The sequence below is a fragment of the Calidris pugnax genome, unplaced genomic scaffold (genome assembly GCF_001431845.1).
Source record: "Calidris pugnax isolate Ruff unplaced genomic scaffold, ASM143184v1 scaffold20, whole genome shotgun sequence".
Taxonomy (NCBI): Eukaryota; Metazoa; Chordata; class Aves; order Charadriiformes; family Scolopacidae; genus Calidris; species Calidris pugnax.
In genome coordinates, this window is record NW_015094510.1 from 16898799 (window position 1) to 16921781 (window position 22983).

The 22983-nt window shown below is 44.9% G+C and overlaps 1 protein-coding gene across 1 annotated transcript in view; it reads left to right on the top strand.

Annotated features, from left to right (window-relative positions):
- Positions 1-4510, top strand: part of FAM124A (family with sequence similarity 124 member A) — a 34420-nt gene extending 29910 nt beyond the window's left edge. The window contains exon 3 of the mRNA XM_014965812.1: positions 367-4510. Coding sequence (XP_014821298.1) covers positions 367-1170 — 804 coding nt within the window. The 3' untranslated portion in view covers positions 1171-4510. The remainder of the gene's footprint in view (positions 1-366) is intronic.
- Positions 4511-22983: the final 18473 nt, after the last annotated feature.

The window sequence follows — 22983 nt, forward strand, 5'->3', positions numbered from 1 at the left end:
AACATACATCTCCCATTTCTTCATTTTGTTCTTTAGCTGTCCACTAAGGCAGTAGTGTTGGAAGAATATGAATGAATCTGAACAAGTCAATAGTAAGTGAGAATTTCAAGCTAGTGTAATTCAGCCCCCAAGGCAGGGCTCCTCTACCATTTATTCTTGTTGTCTTCAAGGCTCCTTATGTAAATATTTGGGATTTTGGCAGGGTGCTTTCTCTTTGTTATTGAAGTGAAACATTTGCTGCAAGCATACTGAGTGAAGTCTGCTTCGTAATTATTTGCAGTAACAACTCAGCAATGGAGAGTTACGGTTGTAAGACTGCCAATTCTGTATTAATGTGGTCTTCTTTTCTCCCTCTCCCGGCTGCAGCAAGCACGTGGTTGGTGTAGGAAGTCTGCAAAGCAGAACAAACAACCATATCCATCTGTGTCAACAGATTCCCGCTTCACCACTCTGCCAGCCTTTCTTCCTCAGAGCCACCAATCTGTCCCTGAAGAACCAAAAGAAATGGGTCAGAACAAGGTACACCATGCAAATGGCCTTGGTCATCATCTTGGTTTCTCCCAGCAGGACTTGAGACACAGTGAACAAGGAGACTTCACACGCAGATCCAGCAGTGCCTCCAGCATTTCATGGACATTTAAACGAAGCAAGTCTATGTTCTGCTTGCCCACAGTGAACTCCTCCTCAGCCTCAGAGACTTCTCATTTCAGCGAACCATTTCAGTTTTTAAATATTGGATCACCTGCAACCAGGTTAAAAACATGGAGATGTAGCCCCAGGCTTAACATTGATGACTTGGAGGGTGCACAGGAGACTGATGTAGACACAGGGATGAAGCTGTCCTTCTCAGACCTGTCTGTAGTCTCTGCGTACTCTGCCCTTAATGGATTTTGCAATGACTTGAAAGCCTCTCTTCCCCAACAGAAGCAAGCTATCAGTAAGACTAAACAGACAGCCACCAGAGAAAGGCCTATATCAACTGTGTGCAATACCTTTGAGTCAGTTGACGGTTCACTGCCTTTTCTCTCCAAATGGTCTTCCAGTTCATTCACATCAGCGTCTTTTTCCAAGCAGCCCAAACAGTCCTTGAGAGCAGCTCCTTGTTCTCTGGATGATCATGGTAGTGTTTGCCCAGCTTCATCAGCTAACGAAGAAGAATTTTATATCTGAGGTTTCTCTATCTTACAACTTCCATGGCAAGCGTGTCCTACTTGTGAATGACAGCAGTGGACCCACCTTGATCTTGCAGAAGGTTCCTTACTGATGAGGTAATGCAACAGAGTATACTGAATATTTGAAGAAAGCATTCGGATCCCTCAGAGGTGGGTGTCCTCAAACTATGTACAGGAAATCAGTCTGAGTTTTCATCCTGTACATTTGTGCTGGAAGGGATGATCAGAGGCTTGTCCATGGCAGTACAAGGTGGATGGTTTCTGTGACTGACCCTTGGACTGGTAGTGAAAGAAATGCCAGAAGAGGCACATAATAATCCAGTTTTCTTTGGCAGAAACTAAAGAGTACTTTGTGACACCAAACTGCTTTATCTTTTCTGAGAAATTCCCCTAGCTCAGGAAAGGTGGTAGGGGAAAGGGGTCTTCTTTCCCTTTCACAAGATCCAAAGGCAGCTCTAAGCACAGCAGGTCCCAGTAACGTGTCTCCAGTAGAGTCAGGCAAGACATTTCCTGTGAGGACACACATAGTTCCTTCTAACTTCTGAGTTGGCAGTGTTGAGTCGGGAAGAAGCTTCACTCCTTCCCCAGGGAAGAGGAAACTCTGCTGTATCTGTCACTTTGACAGTCCAAGATGTGGAAAGTGCCAAAAGGGAAACCTTACAGAACATTTTCAACCCATCCCCTCAAAAAGCACATCCTTTCCAGTTGGAAGGGTGCTGTCTGGGCTGTTGTCTGACCCGCTTATGTAGACAGTGATAAGCCCAAGTAAACCATTAAACCATGTTAGCTACTTCTAACTCAGGCAATACAGAGCTTACCATTTTGGAATACAAAACAAGTAAGATAACACAGCATTTTTATATATTGCTACACCACTAGTCCCAAATATATGGCAGCTCCCAAATTTTTAAGAAGTTGTTATATAATTAAAGCAGAAACTTATTTTTCATATTTCCAGTGCAAGCATACCTCTTTCTGAGTAAAATGCATTTCTTCTCAAATACCTCTCTCCAAAGTGAGAAAAAGTCAAATTTTACTGGCTTTTCAAGTGATGTTTTTAAAATACATGCTCTTGATAATCTTATTTGCTCCAATTGATTTGATATTTAAAAAAAAAAGTAAGTAAAAAGATGTTAATATGACAGCTAAGTACCTTCATCTGGATTTAAGTTGTATATAGAGATTGCATCACGCGTGTTCTGAAAAGTTACATTTTTGGCAGAGAAGTGGTGCTGATTGCAGCTCTGGTCTAGCCGGTGGGAAAAAGACCATGTTAAAATGTGTGTGTATAATACTGTATGTAACCTATATACAGCCACAGATGGTGAAGGCCTACCATGATGGTATTGTGGTAGAATAAAAATGCATTTGTGGAGAAAAATGTTTGCTATATTACCGGGTAGATTTACTCAGAAGAATTGCTGCTTTGAAGGCAAAAAAATAATAATGCACACCCATACTCTAAATAATATTTACAAAAAGTGGAACAGCTCCCCTGGCCCATTAAAGCATAGTTTGTAGAAACAATTCTGGAAGAAAGCCTGGGGGAAATTGAGTCCAGGTTTATTGGGGAGGAAGGGGATTCCATTAAAGCTGCACCCCCACTCTGGAAGAGGCCAGAAGGATAGTCAAGAGCCAGGATACTGCTCCTCAAGGCTTTTTCATTTTGCTGTCATTTTCTCCACAAGGGGAAAGAGGCATCAGGCTGAAGTCGAAGTCTCTTCTTTGTGAGATGCTACCATAGCATATACCAGAAGTAAACCTTGTCTTTGGTGCTAAACACAATGTATAAATAGGAAAATCTATTCAAGCTCTAAGAGCATGGGAGATTATCAGCCTCCTCTTGCCCTCCAAACTGTTTAGGCTTGCTGCAGTTTTGGGTAAACTGTTCTCTTAGGAAATGTCTGAGGCCAGAAATAGCACTAATGAAGGGTTTGTCATGGTGTGCGTGTGTTTACCTGCTCTATACTCCTTCAGAGTCCACGCAGTCTTTCCTCTGACTTTCGTGGCCCTTGGATCAAACCCTCTCTGAACACAGAAGACCTGACTTACTTATCCAAAGTTGTGCTCCATGTTATTATTTGTACCCTGTCAAAATACTTGTAAAACACGCTGAGGTCAGACCAGCAGTTTTTTTCCATCATCTTGCAATTCACCCCACGAGCAGCAATGCCTAAGACAGTCAGGCTCCACAGGTTTAAATCTGTGGTTCCTTATTTTCTATCATATGAAAAACAAATAGAAAAACAAATGATGAAATAGCATTGTATATTCATGTGAGACCCATTTTATCAACACTAGCCACTTCCAGATAAGACAACCAACAGAATGAATGTGGTTCAAATCTGTTAAAAATTTTAGTATTCATTATTTGGAACAGCGGAAAAAACAAAGAAGGCCTTTTCACAATATTTTAATAATATAGATAGCAATTGATCTGAACATGAAATCGAAAACTGGTTTGAGCTGATGTGTCTGTCTGATCCTGGAATCATGCCAACACCCAGTCTCCTGACAAAAGTTGTTTGGGGCTTTTAAGGAAGAGGAGGCTTTGAAACATCTTTCCGCCTCTGCAAGAAGGAGTTCAGCACATCTGGGGGCCGTCTCCGGACGCGGCAGGGAGCGGTGGGGCTGGATGGAGCACAGGATGACTCAAGTGTCAATCGTGGGGCTCACGTGCAGCATTAACTGGCAGCTCCGCAAACATCTCAGCTCCAGATTTTGCCACGTTAATCCTAGTAATGGGAAGAAAGCCAAACGAGCTTCCACGGACTCTGAGTTTGTGCTGTCCCCACCGGTTCCGTCTCCAAGTATTTCTATTCTGTTCTGTTTACTGATAGTTAACTAGAAGTGAAAGTTCTAATTGTTTACATTTGTGGTGCTTGTAACCAAATTTTGGAATAACTGAGTGTCCTACTGTCAGGAAAAACAGAGATGGCAGTGTACAGAAAGCTTTTTGTCTATAGTAAAGAAAGCCAGAGTTTGAAGAGTGTTTCTCTGAAGGTTGGCTTCATTAATTCTCTTCCCATTATTTAAGAAGGGGCTGATCTCTTCAGAGAGTTGAATATGCACAAGTTTCATGGCATTTACTTATGTATTGTATTGTTTTGGTTAAATTATGAACAGTGTCATTTGAGAACTGCAGGTCTACCCTGAACTTTCTCTCCTTATCACCCCGAAATGCGTTGCTTCTGTGAAATAAAATAGAGATGAAAAGTCAGTTGTGCTTAACCTTCTGCGTGTTCATTTGTGAAGTATTGTAGACTCGCTGACTGTTTTAACTAGGCTTCAAAATGAATGCAGTGACACAAGCTCTCCAGCTCTTGGCAGTGTGTGTCGGTGGGATAATTACAAAATAAACATAGCAAAAATATTTTTTATGTTGGACTCAGCTTTGCCTCTGCAGACCAGATCTTTTGTTTTTCACTGTGTTATTGTAAATTATTTGCTCCAGTAAAGCTGAATGATAAAATAGGAGCTGTGACACATATTGGTAATCCTGCATGTTTAAATCCCATCTTGGTTTGTTTCATAATAGTGCGTCTCTCTTGTTTCCATCAGTGTGTGGTGTTATCTGTTCCACATTTCTTTGTTCCCCTCACAGGATGAGTGCATGTCAACATTACATTGTATATGCAAAGCAATGTAGATTTGGCTTTGTTTACTTTTTATGGGTTTACGGTTTAACATTGTGGGTTTTAAATATATTTATATGGCAGTTTTAGAATCATAGAAACATCAGGAGTTGGAGGAGGCCTCTGGAGGTTGTCTAGTCCAAAGCGTCTGCTGAAAGCAGGCACAAAGCTGCTCAAACCTCAAAGCTTTGAAATTAAATCAGGTTGATCAGGACCCTGTCCGATCAGGTTTGAAAATATCCAAAGGTGGCATTTTCACAGTGTCTCTGGGCAACCTGCACTAGTGCTTAACCACTGTCATGGTGAAGAATCACTTCCTAATCTGGAGTCAGAATTTCCCGTGTTTGAACTTGTGATCTTTCCCTCTTGTTTTGCTGTGTACCTCTGAGAAACTTTGGCTCTGTCTTCTCTATAATCCTCCTTTAGGTGGTGGAAGGCTGCCATTAGTCCCACAGCTTCTCCTTGCACATATGCTCCAGCTCCCATACAATTTCAATGGCTCCAATCATCAAATGACTTTCAATATCTCTTTCGCCCAGAACTGTGCAGTGCTCTGGATGTGGTTTGAAAGGTGCTGAGTTATTTCTATCAACCTGATGGTAACTCATCAAGTTGTGGATGCCCCATCCCTGGAAGTGTTCAAGACCAGGCTGCATAGGGCTTTGAGCAACCTGGTCTAGTGGGAGGTGTCTCTGTCCATAGCAGGGTGGTTGGAACAAGATGATCTTTAAGGACCCTTCCAACCCAAAGCATTCTATGATTCTATGAACTCCCCTGTTTATACCACTCACTATGCTGCTGTCCTTATCACTGCAAGGGTGCATTGTTTACTCATGTCCAACTTGTTCTTCACTGGGACCCCAAGATCCTTTTCTACAGAGCTTCCAGTAGGTGCCCAACTGTGATGTGTTATTTGTCCTTGAAGTTTGTGAGGTTCTTGTTGGCACCTTCCTCCATCTAGTGAAGGTCTCTGTGAATGACAAGCCTGCTCTTCGGTATATCTGTGACTCCCCGCATGGGGAGTCATCTGCAAAATTGCTGAGGGTGCATTTCATCCCCTTATGAAAGACATAGGCAAAAGCATTGAACAGCACAGGCCCCAGTGTTTACCCCAGAAGAATGCCACTTGCAGCTGGCTGCCAGTTAGGCTTTAAACTAAGGGTACTGTAGTCCAGTACCCTTCAAGCCTGATAGTCCAGTCAGTTATTCACCCACATTGTAGTCCTGAGCAGCAGAATGGAACTACCCTGGTCTTGGTAAGACAGTCCCATCTCACAAAGGGCTTTAGAAGCAGAGTAAAACCATGGATGCATTAACTATTGAAGAAACCAGAATATTGGAACACATTAGTGTTTTCAGTGGTGCATATCACCAAGGAGATGAGCACTTTTGATGCCGTACAGAAGCTTTTTGATACCTGCAGTTTCATGCCTAGGTAGCCAACACTGCAGTGGCCTAGCTTGGACACCTGAGCTGTCTTTATAAGAACATATCAAGAGGCAGTACAAATGATTGTGTGGCTCGGGAAGGTCTGAGGTGCCATAGATAGCAGTTTTGTAAATGGCTTTTGTCTCTTGAATTTGTCCAGTTGTTTTCTGAGCCCATTTATCATTTGCAGCATCCTGTGGCAGGGAGTTCCACTGCTACATGTGGAACTACTACATGTTGTCCAGGAAGGGTTATCTCCCTAACCTGCCACCTGCTATCGCCATTTGACACCCCCTAGGTTTGCTCTAGGGAGAGATAACCATTTCTTGTTCACTATTTTCAGACCACTCATGATTTTATAAATTTCTATAAAACCTCCTTCTGTTCTGTTTTCTTCTTTCAAGCTGAGAAGTCCTAACCTGGTTAGTTATTCTTCATAGAAAAACCATTCCATGCTTTTGTTCATCCTTCTTACTCTTTTGCAATTTTTTCTGCTCTGCTATGTGCTTTTTGACCTAGGAGGTCCATAACCACACATAGTTTTGGAACTGTAGATGCACTGTGGATTTACAGAATGGCTTGAAGGTGTTTTCCATTTTATTCTCTGTTCCTTTCCCAATAATGTGACCTGCTGCTTTGACTGCAGCTGAGATCTTTATATAGCTCCAAGGTCCAATGCCCATGCAGTAAAAGTCAATTCAGAGCCTACTATCATGTATGTAAAATTAGATTTTTTTTTTATGCAATTAATTTTAGAATTAGCTACATTGAATTTCATCTACCTTTTTATTGCCCCATTGATGTGTATTGTGAAACCCTTCTGCAACTTCTCCACTTGTCCAGCATCTTTACTATCTTGGATGCTTAATTACCACATAACCACAACAAACTCCCATCTCAGGAAGCTTCCATTTTTCCAGGTTTAAGTCATGCTGAACAATACAAGCTTGAGTACAAATCTCTGCATGACTCCACTGCCAACCTCCTTCCACTGTCAGAACTGGCTATTTATTTCTACCTTCTGTTTCCTGCCTTTTAATCAGTCCTTTATTCACATAACCTTACCTCTTAAACTATCACAGCATGATTTCTTCAAGAGGCTTTGATGAAGGACTTTGGAAAATCGTTCTTAGCCGTACACTTATTTGTTGATGCCTTCTGAAGCCTCTAATAGATTTATGAGGTGTGATTTCCCTTTATAAAACCATGTTGACTCTTCCCCAAAGTAACTCAAAATTATTTCTGTTCAGATAATGAATTCTTTCCCATCTGAGTCTGAGTGTCATTTGAATACAGAACGATCCTCCCTGTGGCATCCTTTCCCAGCTTCCAGGACTCAGCAGAGTATAAATTGCTAAATTTACACAGAATCCAGACTTCCTGAGCCAAAAACTGTGTTCAGATCACTGTGTGACCAACTGCTACATTGTGCTACCAATGGATTTATCCTCCTTCAATTTGTCAGATTTACTGCTGAATCTCTTTTAATTCCTCGGGTTGCTACTGCAGTTCATGGCAGCGAACGGCACTGAATTCCTGCCCTGCACAGACGGATAGTCACGTTTATTTGCAGCCTTCACCCAGATAATTTCACTGAGTGCTTCCTGCTCCAGGAGGAATCGATGCAGCGTGCTGGGCAATGTTACTTCAGTACCTGGGAAGGATGCTGTCACCCTGAGCCCAGGAGCGGCTGTGAGATAACTGGGTGGAAATACCCTGGACATGTGCATGTCGGGGAGGAATACAGTTACTCGAGGTGGAAAGCCCTGCAAGGCTGCAATCCTGTGATGGGAATTGTCTACAATAGCAAATGGAATCACAGAATCATCTAGGCTGGAAGAGACCCTCAGGATCATCGAGTCCAACCATCTACCCTACTCTAAAGTTCTCCCCTACACCATATCCCCCAACACCACATCTAAACGGTTCTTAAACACAGCCAGGGATGGTGACTCAACCAGCTCCCTGGGCAGACTATTCCAATGCCCGATCACTCTCTCTCTGTAAGAGGGACAAGGAGTTCAAACACTGGATCATTTGGTTGCTTGTTGACTCTGTTTTGAACCTCCTCAAGCAGCGTTCTCCAAGACACCACCTGGTTGCCTTCACCCTAAGGACTGTTCCCACTCTGGAAGAGGCTGCAGGAAGCCCGGACCCTTCTGTCTCCAACACTGTCCCATCAGACTTTGCATCTTCCTGGGCTCCTACATGCCCTTGGATGTCCCACCAGGCATGAAACACAGCCCCTCAGGGTCATGCTGTAAAAACATCTCTCAGCTGCACTGCCACAGAGTCCTCACTTTATTTCAGATTACAACCTCCCCTGCAAAATGGGATAATTGTGCCCTAGAGCCATAAGGATCCCGCAGCAGTCCAGGAGGGAAGCCAAGCCAGCTGCCCTGGTATGCCTGTGACCAATGGGACAGCTCTACAGGGTGTGGACACGAGTCAAACAGTGCTGGGCTGGCCTTGGAACTGGAGATCAGTATTCAACTCACTTTTATTTAGCGATTTACAGATGGAGTGTTGCTTCAATGTGGCCACAGAAAGGGCATCTGGAGTCTGAGGGAGCTTCACAACTGAACAGGCACACCCTGGGCCTGCTTTGACTCGGCCTTTTGTATATAGGCACAGTTCACTTTAGAATCAGTTGTCCTTTTTAATCACTCTTCTCCTGGATATGAGGCATTAAATGCACAGTAGCGTGGTAGGTGGGGGCCATTAATCCAATCTGCCCATCGTAAACAAAAACTGCTGGCCGTTGGAACGTAATGAAATGGAAATGGAAAAGGATTTGGTGAGAGCCGACCAGTCATTAAGAGAAATACCCCTTGACATCTCCGTGACTGCAGAATACCTGTATTTTGTGACGGGATCACGGCAATGCAGCATGTTGTATTTGTGTGTGTGTGTGTGTACCTCGCTGGGAAGCCCGTGGCCTGCAAAAGTTGCTAGTGCCATCTCGTGGTTTTCATGCACAGGAGTGTCAGCACAAGGAGCTGCCAGGCCGAGCAGTGACACCCACGGAGCACGCTGTGGGGGACACTGCCACGGTCCCCTCCACACTCCACAGGGGCACCCGGCATGGCCTGAGATATGGCCCTGTCCCCAGGGTCTGCCGGGCACTTTGCACCACACATCCCCGGAGAGCACGAGGTGAATGTGGTGGCATTCGCTTCACAGCGTGGTAGAAAGCAAAGCCTTGCTCCAGCCATCTCTGCCAACGAGACCTGCCTGCCCTCGCACCCTCTGTACCCTGCATTTCAGTATTAGCTGCTGACACGGCCTGTGCTGGGCTTCCACCCCACTGCTGTGCCCCACTGCCCTGCCCTCCACCACAAAGCTGGGGAGCAGAATGACCCAGCGAGGAACCTCTTTACTTAGAGGGGGCCAGAGCCCTGGAAGAGGCTGCCCAGAGAGGTGGTGGAGTCTCCTTCTCTGGGGACATTCAAAACCCACCTGGACACATTCCTGTGCAACCTGCTCTAGGTGGACCTGCTTTGGTTGAGGAGGTTGGACTGGATGATCTCCAGAGGTCCCTTCCAGCCCCATATCATTCTGTGATTCTGCAAACCCAACAGTTTGATGACCTAAACAGCTCTGCTGTGTCATTTTGCTGCACTGGAGCCATGGGCAAGGAAGCAGCTACATCCCACAGGGCCACCACGCGGGGCTGTGCTCGGGATGAAGCCGAGCATCTGCTGTGAACAAGCCCTTGAGCACAATGTGGTAAGCTGGCTGGCTGTCACAAATTCCACTATTTACTTTGATGAAAATTTTAGCCCTCCTGGTACGGAGATAATCTGCTAAGTATGACCCAACTCCTGCCAAGACAATGCTCCTTGTGAGGTTAGCAGTGCCACCAGAGCACTCCTGCTCCTTTGGTGCAATGAACTCGGTGACAGGGCCTCCCAGAACCAATACAGTTTAAGAAAGCAACACATAATACCAATTTTATTTATTCCTCCTACTTTGGTGAATTAACAGCCATCTTTTTGCAGTTCACATGTGCTATTGCATGGAAAGGATTTTATTTTTTTTTTTATTGGACTGTGCTTAGGAGCAGGTATTTTTTTCACATGGTGTGCCATGACATGGCTACGAGTCCAGCTTTTTCCTACTTTGTTTGGGTTTTTTTGGTCACAAGAAAGCAAAGCTTTAATTAATTACTTTGTGGCTCTGCTCATGGATTTTGACTAGTTGCCAGTGTTCCCTTGTTGTGCCACATAAAACCACAGAAATGCAGTCTCTGCCCTTAAGTTTCTCTCCCCAGCTTTCTTTCAAGAGCTGATGGGTCTGTGATTTTCCCACAGGAGGGAGTGAGGTTGCTCGTTCCCACCCTGCCACGTGTGTAAAGACTGTGCAGAAATTTTGAAGAAAGGAATTTCGGAGCTGCCTATGGCAGCAATAGGAACAATGACTGCTGGGACTGCCACTGCCACCCATCTGGGTAGAAGATGGGGAGGCAAGAGCTGGCAATGAGGTCAGGGGAGTGCTGGGACAAGGCAAAGGGCAGGAGAGGAGCAGAAAGATAGGGCGCAGCTGTGACCTTCCTCCCTTTTTCTAGCCCCAGATGGTTCACCAGCTCCAGGCACGCGGGGCCATGAAAAACCCTACTCTTGAAGGCATTGGGTGAGGTAGGGGGATGGTGGAGGGGAACCATCAGCCCCAGTAGCTAAGGACGCTGAAGCTGTCAGGTTGCCAACAGTGCCTGAATGCATGGAGTGTTTTCCAAGTTTCCAGGACAACCTTTGCTCTGAGCGGACAGGCTGGTTGGCTGTTTCAACCCCTTCCTTTGCAGATTAATTCCCTTGGATTCACGCTGCCTGTCCTCACAAACACTCATTTTCCACAGTCTTCCCCTTAATCTTCCCTTTTCTTTCTCTTCCCATCCAGCTCATCCCTCTCCTTCACAAAACCCCAGGCCCATAAAAATCCCACTCAGTACAGCACTAACCCCTCCTTGAGCCTGGAGATGCTCCCACTCCACCCTCTCTCCCAGTTCCCCGACACATCCTCTATCTCATCTCTTCAGACAGGACCCAAATCTGGGGCTGCATCTGCAGCTCTGTGTCCAGAACAAAGCAGGACAGGACCCGGACTCCTTTCCTCCTGCCCACTCCTCTCCTTAGCATCTCACAGAATCACAGAATCACAGAATTGTAGTGGTTGGAAGGGACCTCAGAGATCATCGAGTCCAACCACAAAAAAAAAAAAAAAAAAAAAAAAAAAAAAAAAAAAAACAACAAACACATGGATTTATTTTATTTTTAAATAGGACTTAAATTTGTTCACAAATCTAATTTTCAGAAGTTCCGGGCAACCAGTGTATTACTTAGTAGGAGTGATAAGTACCAAACCCATATCTTTTAACATTTCACCAAAACATTTACCTTTAAACAAGCACTTTGAAAACCTTGCTTGGCTGGAAATGTGAATGGATTTGGAGTAGTTCTGCCAGTTGCCTTACTCAATAACCACCCCACCACAAACCAGTAATCTTGGGCACTAGAGCATGCCCTGAAGAACCATGTCTACACGTTTCTTAAATACCTCCAGGGATGGTGACTCCACCACCTCCCTGGGCAGCCCATTCCAATGCTGGATAACCCTTTCAGTAAAGAAATGTTTCCTAATATCCAACCTGAACTTCCCCTGGCGCAACTTGAAGCCATTGCCCCTTGTCCTATCATCTGTAACTTGGGAGAAGAGACCGATCCCCGTCTCTCTACAGCCTCCTTTCAGGTACTTGTACAGAGCAATAAGGTCTCCCCTCAGTCTCCTCTTCCCCAGACTGAACAACCCCAGTTCCCTCAGCCTCTCCTCGTAAGACTTGTGCTCCAGACCCCTCACCAGCTTCGTTGCCCTTCTCTGGACCCGCTCCAGCACCTCAATGTCCCTCTTTACTAAATCAGTAGGATTTGGTGCTTGCCTTATTTCTAGCGCGTTGCAGGGTAGAAAACTCTGCTTTCAGCATCACTGGGAATTGTTCAGTGACACCACAAGGATGCAGCTGGAGGTGTGCACTGCTCTTCTCTGTGCATGGAGGCTCATTGTCTGTTAGAGTTACCAGGTCACCAGAATCTTTTCTGAAGCTGTAATTTTCAGTAGAAGGTCCAAAGAAAACCTAGCTGCTCTCTGGAATGACAGCTAGCTTGCAGCTTGACATCAATGAAGAGCATAGCAAGATGGAACAGATTTTTGCCCCAGGCCTTCTCTGCTGATGTGTTAAGCTTGGCAGCATCATTTGGAGAAGAAGTGAATTAATCTTATTGGAGCTGTGTACAAGAGAGACTAGGGGAAGAAAAGGAGGGGGGTGGGGGGAAGGATGTGTGAATCTATGTTGATTATTTTGAAGCCATAAACAAGTGGCATCAGAAAAGAATTTGACAACCATATGGACTTTCAGAAGTGTGAAATCTTCTGAAAATGATATGCAATCATGTAAAGACTGGCATAAAAAAAAAAAGAAGACTTAAGATATGGATGGATGAGAAGTACAGACAGGGGGCTGCAATCTGTGATACAGGAGTTAAGTTTCTGGATACATGAAAAGAATGCTATATGCAAAAAAATATAAAAATTAAATTAAATTAAATTACATAAGAGAATTCTCCCAAAGGGGATAGTAATAACATCAGTCCTGTTTCTTATTGCTGGTTCTTAGAATTTTAGATCTTTGGGGCACTGCAGTTTAAGGGATTGAGCAACAACTTTTCCATGAAAATAATAATTGTTTTCCTGGAAAGCTACACTGAAGATGCCACATGCAATCTGTATTTTACATGGGACAAAAACTACAAGCACAAGAGCGCAGGCCCTGCTGATGAGCATCAGCTACTTTCACTGAGCTCAGGGACTAACATGACAGTGCTAGGTTTCTCCCCTGATGTTCACCAGCGGGACACTTCTTATCCCAGAGCTTGGGAGGTGCTGGCGCTGCCCCTGAGAGGCAAGCAGGATGACAAGAAAATAGGTTTGCAAATTTTGTAACTTCAGCATAGCACATCTCCATACATGCTGTGTGTGCACATGGCAGGGACATCTTCCTGGCCCACAGGGCCTGACAGATGAAGGTCCATGATAAGAAGTCACTCACGCCAGAAAAAGATTTAAGTGCTACTCTGCTGTCCTGAGGAAATGGGGGCCATTGGCAGGGGCAACTCATGACATCTGGATAAAGGCCACCACACTGCTAGGAGGAGAAAAGCTTGAGAAGTCTGGACTCTGGGAAATTAAGTTTGAATATTGGCACTCTGAGCTTCTCCACAACCTGTGTATTTGATGCCTTCCATCTGCAGCTTATCCCAGTGCACAATACTGTGTGACACAAATTGCAGCAAAGATCTATTCAGGTGTGATTTGTAAATTACTCTGATTTGCCTCTGATTTCAGCTTCCCCTTGGGCAGCAGTCCAGGTCCAGAGACTGGTTTGTAACGCTCGTCACACCGTGAGAGAATGGGAAAAGTGGATGAAAGGTGAAAAACTGAAAGTGGAAAACAAACCAGCTGTGCCATCCTAAAGAAGCACGAACAAAAGTGGGCTGAATGCTCAGAGGAGAAATGAGAAAACACAGATCAGGGGAAAAGCTGGCTTTCATGAATCAATAGAGGTGTATGATGGAATGAAATGGACAATGTACATGAGATGCATCTATTGCCATAGCTTGGACATTGGATCTGATACATTTGCAGAACTTTGGCTATGAATTTACTGTGGTTTGGAAAGAAGAAAATGAAGTTACCCAAGCATACTGTAGTGCAGGTTACTGCAGCTCACCAAAGCACTGGGGTCTCAACCCAAAGAAATGCAAAGATGGCTAATATAGGGGAGCCCAGAATCAGCTGAAAGATCCTAGCTGATCTCTCAAGGGAGCACTTGTGTGGTTTTGGAAGCCCTGTAAAATGTGTGAGCACTGACAATGGCTTCTTACCTGAACGCCAGTGGCTGCTCCTTCTCCATTAGTGACAGGAGCCACAGGGAAAGCAAAATGCCACTCTGTGATGTGGTGTATAACCAGACACTCATATGGCAACTCCAGGGTGCAGATCTCTAAGAAACAGTTAAGAATTTCTTATGTGGTTGCTTCATTACTGCAGCCTGAAAAGGGCTTGTGTGCCCAGCAGCTTCTCTTGGCTACATCCATGACCAGGTATCCTGCATTCCTACAGATTTCACTGGTCTTACACAGTGGAAAGTTCAGCAGGAGGACTTCACAACAGCTTGCTTCAGCTGCCCAGGGAAGGTGGTGGGAGGCAGGGAAAGAGGAGCTCCTGAGAGATTCAGGCTTTTTGACTGCACAGCAGATCAGGCAGGGGAGGATGTGCATGTGTGCCCCTCATAGCTCAGCTATGGGGTCCCATCATGGAGGTATTACAGGAAACCTAACTTGGAAGCAGCTGAAGGGAGGTGAGAGGGATCCCAACCCTGTTTTGCCATTCCACAGGATCAGTGTCGAGGAGACAATACATTGAGTCATGCTGAGCACTGAGAGAGCAGCTGAGACACACTGGAGACAGACAGGTTGTTCCACGCTAAGCACCAGTAACAAGGTTTCTGAGGGAAGATCTTCACTTTTTTTTCTCCTTCAATCCATTTTCTGTCTAACCTGTAATGCTCAAAGGCATTTTCTGCTTTTCTCCAGAGTGGTTTGTATCTCAGCAGGGTAACTGCTACAGAATCGCCTACTTCTGGTTTGCTTTGCACCCAGAATGAAGAAAGCACAGAATCTGGGACATACACTCTTATCCTCTGATATTTTCAGTAGCTTTTTCCATTCTGCAATATTCCCATTAGATCCCAGTGTCTTTAAGAAGTCAGTACACACACAAAAACATTCACACATATCTTAAATTTTTCCAAACATCTTCTATGTACACCCTCTCTCTCTCCCCTTGCCTTTCATCAGGCTACCAGAGCACTCAACAGTCTTTTGTTGCTTGGTGACATTAGCATAGCCACCAGTAAATTTAATGTCTGATGGTATCCTTCCACCACTGAAGGTGGTACTTGAAGTTAGTCCTAAGAAAGACCAGCAAGAAAGTGTCACAGATGAGAATGTGACTAACTGTATAGAGAAACATATGGCTCTTTTGCTATTTAAGAAAGAAACTCCTGAGAGTACTTTAAAGATGCCATAATCTGTATTTTCAGACTGTGGAGTGATAGGCCTAAGGAAAATGAGTCAAGACCCTCTTTATTTCATTATTTAATGAGGTACGAGGTTTAGCTGTGGAATTTAAATGATTGACTGATAAGTATTTGGAATCCTTGAGGGTCATAAAGATCAAGGCAAATGGATCAATCCAAAATAATTAATTTTGACACTGTGACAACTGCTAGCTGTTTCATTTTTCCCTAAACAAACTGAATATGTTTTCTCTTGAAATGCTGAAGTAAAAGATGAGTCATGTTTTCTGAGGAACTGCAGTATTAAACATCCCCATATTTGACAAGAGCAATTACAAATCAATGTAGTTGTTCTATCTCTAAAAGAAAGAAAACATTGAAAAACAACCATTTCTTAATGTCATGATTCATTCATTCATCAGCTGGTCCTTTGACACTTTTTCTTAATTAATAGAGTTGTTATGAGACAAAGCAGCAACAGAAACACATTAAGCAAGGAGAAAAAAAATCCATTTGGAAATAAATGTTTTACATTTAATTACAACAGTCATGCAGTGAGCATATGTGTTATGCCACCCCTCAAGCAGAATCAGAGCGTCATTGTGTCCTTGAAGAAGTGACCTTCAGAAAGAGCAATTAGCTTTTTAACACTTTTTCTTTTCTATTACTAGCAATGTCTCCGATGAAACAAGATAGTTTAACAGTTTAATCTTGTCTTCTTCCGGAACACAGATTTGCCATTTTCAAACATACAACCTCAGGGGCTGGGAATACAGCACTGCTGAGGGTCCTGGCTTGAAAGATATCTCAGGACAAGAGTGCACGGACAACAACTCCAGACATAACACCAGGAGCCATCCTGCAGTGAATGGCACATGCCTTCTGCATGGCTGCACACAAGATCTCAACCACATGGTGCCCCTGTCTTCCCAAAATAAAATTGAGAATAACATTGTGTTACCAAACCTAGGTGTAATGTAGTGCTGCTTATTATAGAGAAACCTAAGCAGAAGAGTATTATTTTGTTAGATGCCTGTTCCAGCAGACTTCAGTTTCAAGAAGGTGGCAGTGGATGTTTTCTGTAAGAGCTGGGCCTGCATTAGAGCCCTGAAATCTCAGCCTGGAGCCAGCTTTCTTCTCCTGCCAGGCTCCAGCTGTGTCAGAAAGAGCTCATGGCTGGATATGAAGCAGGCTGTACCCTGATACGAGAGAGGGCAGCTTCCCAAAATTACTGCCAGTCAGGGGATTATTTTAACTCTCTTGATCTCTAGAATGGGTATGGCTCAGAGAGGAATGCTTCAGAGTTGAGGGGGAAAAAAAAGAACAAGCACAGAGAGCAAACAAACCATGCTGGAAACCAGCACTTGTTCATGTGAGTACGTGCTCGCCCACTTCTATGGCCTGAGCTGGCTTTTGGTTCTCCCGTTTGGAGCAGCCTAAATAAAGGTAAAGCCCAAACGGTGAATCACACTGTACTCAGAGGTCTGAAGGTGCCCCAGTCACTGTGGTATCTGAAAAAAATCGGTGTAGCTCCATGGTGAATTTGCCTGACGTTACCAGATCCCAATGCCATAGTGAATGTATTTATTGATCCACCTTTGGGTGTCTTCCCCCTGCTCTTATCCTCACTGCTGTAAACTAACCTTGTGTTTTCTCCAGCAGGATTCTTTGTCCCTGTGCATGGCTGTCCCTTCAGGTGTCCTCGGCTGTTGCTCACAGCGGGCAATAAGGATGGGATAAGCCCGTTGCCTGGACTGCTAGGTAAGAGTAATTGACATAGCAGCTCCTCTACAGAAGCAGCAAGCCAAAGGCTTTGCCTTTCCTGGTGCAGGACACTGTGGGCTGTGATTGATCCCACATCAGGAGGGAGGGCAGAGGAGGAGTCTGGTCTTAGGGAGGCTGTTTGGGGCTTTTAGGTTGCACAAGAACACCTGGACCACAGCAGTCTGAGAGCTTTGCTGTGGTCTCTGTGCTTCCTGCAGGTCTCCATTGCACCTCCTCCCCCACGTAGCACGAGGAGACACATCCCTCTCCTCCTGGACACTCTTGCTGCCTGCAGCAGTGCAAAGGCTCTCACAGCTGCTTCTCCCCACCACCAGTGTAAGACTCTTCTCATACCCACCTTGCTCGCTATGCTGCATGATGGTTTTGCTTTATGGGCCACTGTGTGGCTGGGGAAGACCTTTGTCGTTCTGCTTTCCATGTCGTATGAGGAGGGCAGAGCTCAGCTGCTCGGTTAGGGAAGGTGGGAGCCACGGTGGGCAGTGCGCAAGTAGAGACACACACACTCACTCCCAGCTTCCCAAGGCTCCGTCAGACATGGTGCTTGTACACAGGGAAGAAAAAGAGAGAGAACTTGCATGCACAAAGTCGTGTTCCTTTCCTGCTGAAAAAGAATCAAAGAATCACAGATCTTCTAGGTTGGAAGGGACCTCAATGATCATCTTGTCCAACCGTCAACCTAATTTTGACAAAAATAAACACCCACACAACAAACAAAAAGCAACACCATCACTAAACCATACCTCCCAGCACTACATCAACCTGTCTTTTGAACACCTCCAGGGATGGTGCCTCAACCACCTCCCTGGGCAGCCCATTCCAATGTCTGATAACCCTTTAGGTGAAAAAATTTTTCGTAACATCCAGACTGACCCCCACCTCTCTACAGTCTCCTTTCAGGTAGTTGTAGAGAGAGTTGTAGAGACCCCCTCAGCCTCTCCTCATAAGACTTGTGCTCCAGACCCCTCACCATCTTTGTTGCTCTTCTCTGGACCCGTATTTTCACGCTTTTTCACTTTCTGCCCTGTTGCGGTGAGGCACTGACAAATGCTACCTGTAAAAAGGAAACCTTGGTAGAAAGCCATTAGGAAGAGGCCTTCTAATTAGTGCTTTCCCATTTCATTACACCTCCAGCTTCATAGGGCAGTCTCCCCACTCGGTGTTTAAAGCTGTATCTGCCTGTAACTCGCCCACGACACGGAGCACCAGACCTCCCTCTGTGAAGCACATGCACCGGCAGATAATCCAGATCAGTTTGCCTCTGTGTACCTGGCAGCACGCTACTGTGCAGTGACCAAATATCAGAAGAGTTTGTGGTTAATTAGGATCAGATTAATCCCTGCTGACTGCCCGTCTCTGTGTAAAAAGGGCACTAGAGGTTAGAAAGTATTAAGTGCCTTAAACGTCTACTTGCATAATGTAAAAACCTACTGAAGATCCAGACTTTGTGCTTGAAAGTATCGATGTGAAATTATTTACCCCTAGAGGCATTTGAACATGCATCTTATCCTATCAAAGCAAGAAAATCCATTAAAAAAATTTCCAGGAGGAAATGTAACAAATATTTGGCCACAGATAATAATAAACCAGCAGCACAATGGAGACAAGACATCTACAAAAAAAAAAAAGTCTTAGAGATTCCGAACATTATTTTCAACCTCTAAGTTCAGCGTATGAAGTATAATTTTTATAGCTAAAATAAAGCTTTTTTCCTGGGATACAATTGTACCTAGTTTTCTATTTAATTAGTTTCTATTTATCATAAAAATGCAATAGCTAATAATTAGATAGCTTCATATTTACACCCAGTCTATGGCACTCCCTGTGGATCCCAAGGGTCTTCACAGAAAAGACACATTTCCTTGCTTTTATGTGTTCAAATTACTTGACACATTCATGACACTAAAATATAAATTATATTTTGTTGAGATGCTTAGCTATCCCTAAAGACATAAGTGCTTATTGGACATGTCAAAATATGGAGAACTTATGTGCTTTTCTCTTAATTTTAAATGTAATAGCATTGTTAAATGAGGAAGGATCCTGAGGCTGATTAAAAAACCTGAGCAGCTATATAGATGGAGATAATAGTAGAAAGGTTGTTAGAGGCAAGATAGACTAATAAAGGCTCGACAAGCCTGTGAAAAAATGTCAACTTTACACATGTCTTCACATAACACTGATGGACCATCGGGCCTTTTTTCTGTTACTGGCACATTTATATAAGTATTAGGGACATTTATGTAATAACAGCATATTAGCTCCTTTTGAGGCCATCCGTTCTTGTGACTTACTCCCCATTTACAGGCATAAATTTCTCATTGTGACATCACCTTGGCGGCTGCAGCACTACCTGTGATGTCACCAAAAGGGATTATAACCTGAAGTGGGGAGTAAGCTCCAAGAGCAGATCAGGTCCTAAAGAATAAGGGTTTTGTTTTGCCCTGCTAGCAGAGGGAGAAGGAAGCATCCCCACCCACCCTGTCATGGTGGAGCAGGACCATTTAGAATCATAGAATGGTTTGGGTTGGAAGGGACCTCAAAGATCATCGAGTTCCAACTCCCCTGCCATGGGCAGGGACACCTCCCACTAGAGCAGGTTGCTCAAAGCCCCATCCAGCCTGGCCTTGAACACTTCCAGGGATGGGGCAGCCACAACTTCCCTGGGCAACCTGTTCCTGTGTCTCACCAGCCTCATAGTAAAAAATTTCTTCCTGAGATCTAATCTGAATCTTTTTTCTTCCAATTTAAAACCGTTTCCCCTTGTCCCATCATTACACCTCCTGGCAAAGAGTCCCTCCCCAGCTCTTCTATAGGCACCCTTCAGATACTGAAAGGCCGCTATAAGGTCTCCCCAGAGCCTTCTCTTCTCCAGGCTGAACAATCCCAGCTCCCTCAGCCTGTCTTCATAGGAGAGGTGCTCCATCCCTCTGATCATCTCCATGGCCCTCCGCTGGACCTGTTCCAGCCGGTCCATGTCCTTTCTGTGTTGAGGACTCCAAAGCTGTACACAGTATTCCAGGTGGAGTCTCACGAGTGCAGAGTAGAGGGGCAGAATCACCTCCCGTGACCTGCTGGCCACACTTCCCACACTTCCTCCCCACAAGGCCAGCTGGTGGTGCAATGACCCTTGGTGCTGCCACCAAAAGCCGCTAAGGTTCTGCCATGAGCCCTGGTGGAACAAGGCTAGTAATGGAGCCAGATCAGACCTTCCAGAGCTGGGTGCCAGCACTGAGATGGCATAAATACAAAAATCTGCTTAGGAAAGAGGCCACGAAGATTCTTGGGAGAAATGCCTGACATACAGGGACATCCGTGAAGCACTCCTGAACTTTCCCACAACTATTAATGTGTGAGACACTCTGGCCAATAAGCATTGAATGCCGAGGAGCAAACTCTTCCAGGGAGGATGCTTGGGGCTGGATGGGGAGGAGGGTTTGGTTGGTTTGGGTCAATTTTTGTGCACTAAAGTAGGTGCATGAGACAATACGTGTAACATGTACAAATATGTACAACCTTGCTTCTCTGCCCAGCTCGGGATACATCACAAGCTGTAGGGGACAGGGCAGGAAAACGACTCACTGCAAAGCTGCAATGAGCACAGGGAGACACACGCCAAAGCTGCAATGGGGCATGTTGCAGGTGTGCTGTTCCTGCTGCGTGGACCTGGCATCTTGCAGATGTGCTGTTCCTGCTGCGTGGACCTGGCATCTCCAGAGGTCCATCAAATGTTGCTCAGTGGAGTCCAGTTGGTTTTCTGACTGGATCCCCAGGCTGAAGGGAGGGTGTCTGTGGGATGACAGGCAGGATATAAAAGCTGTGGCTCGGTGCTAAGCCAGTTTGGCAATGTGGCTTTCAACATGGATCCACCTGGTCGGTTCAGGCTACAGGAGAAGTTAAAACACAGCTGATGAACTAGTCTGTGCAGAGCTGTCCTGTAAATAATATTCTTCCACATTATTCACTCTGTAAGTTCCCATTTGATCTCACCCCCTCATCTACTCAACCAAATCTCTCCTTCTGAAAACCAGGCTTCTTATGGGAAGTCAGTTCTGCAACTTCATAAACATCTTCATGCTTTCATCTTCTGTCTGGTTCCCTGTCATTTCAGCCAGATCAGTAGCAGAAATTGCAGTTGGCAACATTCTCATATGAGGACCTCTTCCAATGTCATTTACTTGGCATCATTTATTTGGCACTGTAGGAGACTGTGATAGTCAGTTAGATAAGCATTTGGGGGGTATTTGAATGAAAATCAGATTTTAACATACTTTATATTCCCTGCCAACAGTAAATGTATTTAAATTGTCAGTTCATGTAGTCATCTGGGAGGAAAATGTGCTGCCACAGCGCTGCTCCCCACTCCTGCTTTTGGCTCACTGGAATGTCTTGTCTGAGTGTAAATTTCCACCAGGCCCCATGCAGGGCACTGACTCTCCCCCAGAAGCATTTTAGATCTGCAGATACCAAAAGGGTGACTTTTAGGGGCAGAGGTTGCGTTTCACAGACCAGCAAGTCAACTCTGGACGTGCTGATGCAGCATCTCTGAGCTACTGCAGGCTGCAAAGTAGCTGATCTGTGACAGCAGCCATCACGGGTCAGCTGTGCACTCACTAAGGGTCTTAGCATATATTCAGAGCCCACAGGGAAGAGGGTTGGCTTTGCTGCTAATATCTTCATATAACACTGCAGGAAATATATACACAGCTGAGATTATGTCTTCGGAGCTCACGCATCATTTCTCCCGGAGTTTCTTAAGCCACCTTCCCCTGTGAGACAAGAGAACTACTTGGATTACAATAAGGATGTACAAAATCTTTTCTGTCTCCTCAATCAGTTTTTCTTCATTTTGGTTTTTTGTTTTTTTTTTTATTTGAGTAAGTTTCATCAACCTAAAAAAGGAAGTGATCTTGTCCTTGTGGTTTCTCAGCCCTTTTGAATTCCATCTATTGAAAACTGTATGATGAGAATGGTCAGCATCAGTTAGAAGACTGGCCTGATTTGGGCTCTTATTCAGCCTAACACTTCTGCATGTGGAAACACGTGTCACTTCATCAGTGTTAATGATGTTAACCTCATTTAGTGAAAGTGTTTGCTTTGCTTTGCTTTGCTTTCCACCAGAGAAAGGCACCATTCTGCCCACTGCAGAAGACATCACACAACACGTTAGCAACACCCACCCTGCAACTTGAAAAAGGAGTTGAGTCCAGTACTGATAGTTCACACTGCTTGTTAACTTACTGGCTGGCTAAGTTTTGGGTTGCTCCTGCTACCTGTCTCCAAAACTGCCCCTGGGTACAGTTCAGAGCTTGTTTATTCCAGAACTTATCCCCAAAGACACTGTGGTCTAGCCTGTGTCCCTCACAATCCTCCAACACCAACCCTTGCATCCTCAAGGGATGTGCCCTTGGGCATCTCACAGGGCAGGAAACACTGGTTCCCAGTGTGATGCTATAAAATCACTACTCCATTATTCCACCCGCAGTATTAGAGATACAGGAATACAATGCACAGAAATGTTATATTCATGTTTTAGAGCCACAGGGGCTGAAGGAGACCGAGAACCAAGTGCTGTGCAGTCTGGTCACAGCCAGCCGTGGGCAGGGAGTCTACCTCCAGCTATGAGAGCTGCCAAAAAGCCTTTAGCACTGCTAAACAGTGCTTTTTTCCACCTGGAACTGGGCAGGTGGGTGCAAGGGAAGCAGTCTGGGGGTTCTTGCATGACGGAGCTCCTTTGTAGGACTCTGCACTTTGTGTCCTCCCCAGCAGGTCCCAGCTGGCCAGGCACTGGCACCAAGCTCATCTGTTCAGCAAGGCCATGCCCTGTGGAGGAGTT